General features: G+C 37.9%; 1 protein-coding gene across 1 annotated transcript; it reads left to right on the top strand.

The window, feature by feature from the left end:
• The first annotated feature begins 293 nt into the window (after positions 1-293).
• LOC143859418 (uncharacterized) lies at positions 294-731 on the top strand. The gene has a single exon (XM_077370131.1). It carries the CDS (start codon positions 294-296, stop codon positions 729-731), a length of 438 nt encoding a protein of 145 aa, XP_077226246.1.
• Positions 732-6064: the final 5333 nt, after the last annotated feature.

Here is a 6064-nt window from a genome sequence, read left to right as displayed (position 1 = left end):
AGAGTCAAATAAAAAATCGATCAGAACGGAGAAAAAAAATAGCCGAATCCAACGGTTACGGTAACATATAACACCCCCAAACACCTACCAAAATCCCCCGTTCCCCCTTACAACGGCCGTTATCCTCCTCGGCCACCGGGAAACCAAAATGAAAAACCTTCCCCAAACGGAATCCGTCATATCTCACAGCTAAATATCTCCCCTCCCCCCTCTCCATGGTGTCACACAAAAAACACCATATGCCAAAATTTTGACCCTCCAAATTCCCTCCATCCACCCCCCTACGCCGGAAAATGACACTTCAAATCATTCTCCGTTCCCCGGCGTCATTAAATTCTCCGGATTTACCTCCCCGCCGACAACCCCTTCTATCAAAAAATTCTCCTCGATTCGCCGAGGTCGCCGGAGGAACCGCGGCCGAGTGCGCGGCCATATGTTGTTGTTTCCCGTGTGGGCTCTTAAATCTACTCGTCCTCGCCGTCGTTAAACTTCCGGCAGGACTTTGCCGGAGAGCTCTTAAGAAAAAGAGCCGGAAAAATCAACGGTCGAAAAGTAAGATCGCGCTACTTACGCCGAAACGATCCGATGATTCTGAGCTTCAGATACAACAAACTGTATCGGCCGATATGTTATTACCCGGTATGTCTCCGGTACTTTCTGATATGGAATTGGAAATGTGGGCCCAGCTTTATGGTACTGGGTTTTGGAGAAACCCATCTGAGAGAGAGTAAAGAGGAAAAAAGAAAGAAAGAAAGAAACGTTTTTTTTACTCGTTTATTTAAGGAGACGATATTTTCACCCCCTTCATTGCGTGCACCCCCCTGAAAAGTGGGCAACTTTATGTCAAATCACGTTGTAAGGGGGGTGTGCAAGTACTGTAGGGGGTGAAAATATTATCACCCTTTATTTAGTGTATTATTGTTCTCGTTGTCGTTACTGTATGCATATCAGTATATGTCTATCTAGAGACGGAGAATCGGTCAATAATCAGTTATTCGTCTTGCATTGATTGATATATACACGCCTTCCTTTGGGTATATTTTTCTCTCCTCCTTTTATTATGTGATGTTGCTTCTTTGACTTTAGAGTATAGCAAAGGAGAATTGGAGTCTCTCTCTTCCTTCTCTAGAAGGGTTTTTGGTGGGGTCACTTGTCTAATCTACAACCCATCATTTCTGTGCTTTGGTGTACTTCATCTACGTGGAAATATAGACATGTATGAGTTGAGTTGTTTGCTTTGATGTACTTAGAGCTTTGAATTGATGAACATGAATTTTGGGTGTAGTTAACAATTTAAGGGGTCCATTATTTAATCTTCAACTCATATGCTCCTTCTTTTGATGTAAATCTGAATTGCTCTGTTTGGATAGATGTTGGGGGGATTTAGAGAAGAAGAAGTCAAAGGGAAATCAAAAGGAAATCAGTCAACGGGGAGATTGGACGTTGTTTGGTTGGGGTTAGGAGATGTGCAGGAGTTTTTTTACCGTATTTTTTAAGATTTTTTTGGGGAATGTTATCAGCACTACTGTTTTTTGATGAGGGCACTTCTCATTTTATAAAAAGTACGGTATGGCCCGCACAATAGGATTATCCAAAACCGTCCATTAGATGGGCCATAGCCTAAATAGGTTATGCCCCAAAATTATTTCCATTGGTTGATTCTAACCCTTCGATCTATAGAGGGTTAGGATCAACCCTCTAACATTCAGATTGGAGGGTTAGGATCATTCTATGGAAATGATTTTTGGAGCATAACCTATTTAGGCTATGGCCCATCTAATTGACGGTTTGGATCATCCTATGGTGTGGGCCATACCGTACTTTTAATAAAGTGAGAGTGCCCTCATAAGAAAACAGTAGTGTTGAACATTTCCTTCTTTTTTTTTTCTTTTTTTTTTAATAGGAATTTGCTAGCAAACTTCTCCTATGCTACTTCTAGGTATGTGGCCATCCTTGTGCAAAGATGCGCACATGGGCAAAGGTTGCTAGCAAAACCAAAAATAAGCAAAAAAAGTAATCATTACAACAAAAAAAAAAGTAAAATAGCAAAGCTATATAGTTTTAAATGAAAATTACGAAAAAAATACCAACAAAATGTAATAAGATGTGACAATTACGAAAAAAACTACAAGCAAAAGTAGAAAGTTATGACAATTACGGTGAAAAAGAATTTCCCTGATAAATTCTCCCATTTTTCCTTCGGAGAAATTCGTCCTGCGAATTTCGAGGGTTCCAGGTCACCTGACAAGCGCCCGACATAACCGGCGGTCAAAATTCCAATTTATGCTAAATCCCTACCAAACACCCCTCGGATAATTAGGAGAATTGCATTCCCTACTATTTTACTCAAAAAAACGTAACCAAACAGAAGAAATGAGAAATGGATATTACATGAATTGGGTATTTTGCTTTCATACTTGCCATCATGATCTTTGTTATATGAATTCGAGCCTCGGGTACCGTTGTTCATAGCCACGTGCTCTAATCCTCTGAGCTACATGTCTCATCCCATCTCCACTGGATCTGTTCGTGCGTGTAACCTAATAAAGAAACCTCTAATAAAGAAACCTTTCTTTTTCTCGTCCATAAGACTTTTAGGGTTTTCAATTAATGAACACAAATTTAGGATTTATGGGTTTTAATTGATTAACATAAGCCTAGATTATAAGATTGATGACATAAGTTTATGGGTTTGGGTTTTCAATCGATGAACATAAATTTAGGGTTTAGAGCTTTCAATTGATGAACATGAACTTATATTAAAGGTTGATGACATGAATTTACAGTTTAGGGTTTTCAATTAAGAGGAATTCTAGACTGAAGGGAGCCCTTACAAAAAAGAGGTGAAAGGGCTCTCCAATTGGCTGCACATCATCGTCATGCATTAATAATAGCTGAAAAGTCAAACATGATAGTGATGTGCAGCCAATGGGGGAGTCTTTTCACCTCTTTTTTGCAAGGGCTCCCTTCAGTTTAGACTTCCTCTTCAATTAATTAACATAAATTTAGGGTTTCAATTGAAGAATATAAACCTACATTAAAGGTTGACAATATAAGATCCTTGCCGGAGCATTGAAAGATATGGATTGTGGGATACTTTTGTGGCCTAGTTGACTTCATGGTCACTTGATATTAATTGAATTTAGGTATGTGGGTGTTGAGATCTATTCTCTTTTTGCCTAACAATATTTTCTTCTTTGAAATCTTAATAAAAAATTTATGTTTTTGTAATCATAGTTTATGAATTTGATTGATTCCATGCATCTCATGAATTAATGAAATCAGATGGTTACAATTGATTCTATGGAATCAACTGAATCTTGTCTTTTTGGAGATTATTTTTAGGTGATTTTTACCCTATATTTAGATAAGCGATTAGTTTAAAGTCATGTTACATGGATTCTTCTGAATAGGCTACTCATCCATGTTAAACACGAGAAATTATACGGTGTAAGGGCCTACAACAATAAGGCTTTTGTACGGTTGAAGTACCACCCTTGACATTTGATCCAACAACAGCTCCTCAAAAAGCTCAAAAAGTGAGCTGTTGTTGGATCAAATATCAAGGGCGGTACCCCTACTGTATTGTTGTAAGTCCTTACACCATATAAAATCTCGTTAAACATATGCCGGATTTCAGTACTTCAAGTTCTCTCTCTCTCTCTCTCTCTCTCTCTCTCTCTCTCTCTCTCTCTCTCTCTCTCTCTCTCTCTCTCTCTCTCTCTCTCTCTCAGAGTACTACTATTACAACTTTACTATTACCACATTTTTTGAATCTTACCCATACCATACCATGGGACATTTGGATACAAGGATTTTTATAATCCAGATTTTACAAGTTAAACCTAGATTTTATAAGCTAAAAGTTGGATTGTAAAGTTGTCTGGATTGTAAAATCCATGTTTTAGATTATAAAATGCAGGTTTTAGGTTGTAAAATCTAGCATTTTACAATCTTGTATTATAAAATCCATGTATCCAAACAGCCCCTTAAATGGTTATTTGTTTATAGAATTGATTTAAATATTTTAACAAATCTAATCTTTCTTTTCGAATCCGACACTCCGTACCCGGGTTGAATTTCGATGCTTACTATTGATGCAACATAGTTTTCTAAGCAAAAAGAAAGTTTATCTGTAATAAAATATATTTTATAAGAAATTAAAGATGATATCAAAAACCTACTCTCTCCATTTCATTTGATTACTTGTTCCTAAAATGATTTAACCAGTGTCATTAAAATTTGGGGGGTCTCAATCAGAATTTTTTTTATTTGTTGGGGGGGGGGGGGGGGGGGGGGGGGGGGAGGGAGGAGAGACATAGTGGGTCTTACCATTGATTAATCTGAACCGTCCACTTGGTAGGCCATGCTTTGGATATCCTAGAGCACATTGTTGGGACGACGATCCTAGGCCCTTGATTTATAAAGCGTCGATCAATCCTCTCTTATGGTTTTGCCAAATAGATCTTTACCGTCACTCGTGGACCCCATAAGTGCTCTAAAAGAGTATGGATTTGAACAATTTGCATAACATTGCTTCAAAACAAGTAGTGTCATTGTTCAAATAGAGCTGAACAAATTAAAACGAAGGCCATGTTTAGCAGCCATGAATTTTTTTTTCCATGTAATATTAGTTTATCAAGTGGTGAGAGAGGCGTAGGGAGATTGGGAGAAGGAGAGAGTTTCTGAGGACAAATGAGGAGAGGGTGTGAAGTATTTTGAATGGAGTTTAATTTGTTTTTCCCCTTAATTTTCGGCCTTTTCGTACCCTCTTTACTCAATCCTTCTCCAGACGCTCCCTCTTCCTCCCTTCCCCACAGTGACAGACATGGAAAAAAATATCACAGTTGACAAACATGGCAACCATGTGCTAAGTCAGTAAGATCAACATTTTTCAGGTATACATGATAGTAAGATCAACATTTTTTAGGTAATCATAGCACATCAAGATACATTTCAGGCATGGCCCTCATGTATGATTTTCATAAGAGATTCCCAACATATCATAAGATTCCCGTCCTTTCACACTTTTCCAAATCCCAAAATAAAAAAATAAGCACCTTACATTATGGGCACTGATAAATCGACTCCCCATGTGTCTATCTCTCTCCTCTTTCTCTCTCTAACCAAGAGGCGAGAGAAAGACACATGGGGAGTCGATTTATCAATTTGGGGAGTCGATTTATCACTCCCCTACATTATTTGTTGAAAAAAAAAAAAAACCCGGCAACAAGACGCCAATTTCCATCCTCTTGAAAATATCCCCAAACCCACTCTGCAGGGTAAATCTTCCCCAGTTTTTTTTTTTTTTTTTTTTTCGTTCTTATTTTTAGCCTTTCGAGTTCTTGAATTAGTGGGATTTATTGTCAAAAAGTTATGCACCTTTGGGAATTTTGAGACAACAAATTACTCCATCCTAAGCTTGTGGAGAATTATGATGGAGATGGAGCTCTGAGTCCATTCATGCTCTTCCATGCTTACCATCATCCACCTTGAGACATTCGACTAGAGGCAATTTACCTGAATTATGAACTCTAACAACTTAAGCTTATGGAGTAATTGGTCTACTCGTATAGCCAGCCTAACATAAAGGGGTCACATGTGAGAAGGGGTCACATGCTAAGTATAAATGATTAATTACAATCAACTAGAAATGGGTCACATGTGAAGGAGAGTGCTAAGTATAGATGATTAAATAATATCAAGCTTAAGCTTTTGGCTTATTTGGTTGTTTCACATGGTCTACCCTGACCCTCAACGTTGATTGGAACTCTGAGTTGAAAGAATATTCTTCAGAGAAATTGAATTATCCAGAGCTATTTTGGCATAAATGATCTCATTTTTAAGATTTGCGTCTTAAAGTCGTTGCCGTTTGAAGACAAGTACCTCATGCCATAAATCAAGTCATATGAGGAAACGAAAAAATGTTTTTTCTTTTAACTCGAAAAATCTCATAATAAGCCGACGGTTGACAAAGATCTCCAAAAAAAAAAAAAAAAAGAGGAAGTTATTTTAGGGCATGTCAGATACCTGTGGAAAAATATTCCATGGAACCGAAACCGAA

This window comes from Tasmannia lanceolata, unplaced genomic scaffold (genome assembly GCF_043159265.1).
Source record: "Tasmannia lanceolata isolate RefF3 unplaced genomic scaffold, GAP_Taslan_0.1 ptg000029l, whole genome shotgun sequence".
Classification (NCBI taxonomy): Eukaryota; Viridiplantae; Streptophyta; class Magnoliopsida; order Canellales; family Winteraceae; genus Tasmannia; species Tasmannia lanceolata.
This window is presented reverse-complemented; position numbering and strand designations above follow the sequence as displayed.

Excerpts from the sequence above, each read along its gene's own strand:
- LOC143859418 (XM_077370131.1), top strand. The coding sequence starts at position 294 with ATGACACTTCAAATCATTCTCCGTTCCCCGGCGTCATTAAATTCTCCG.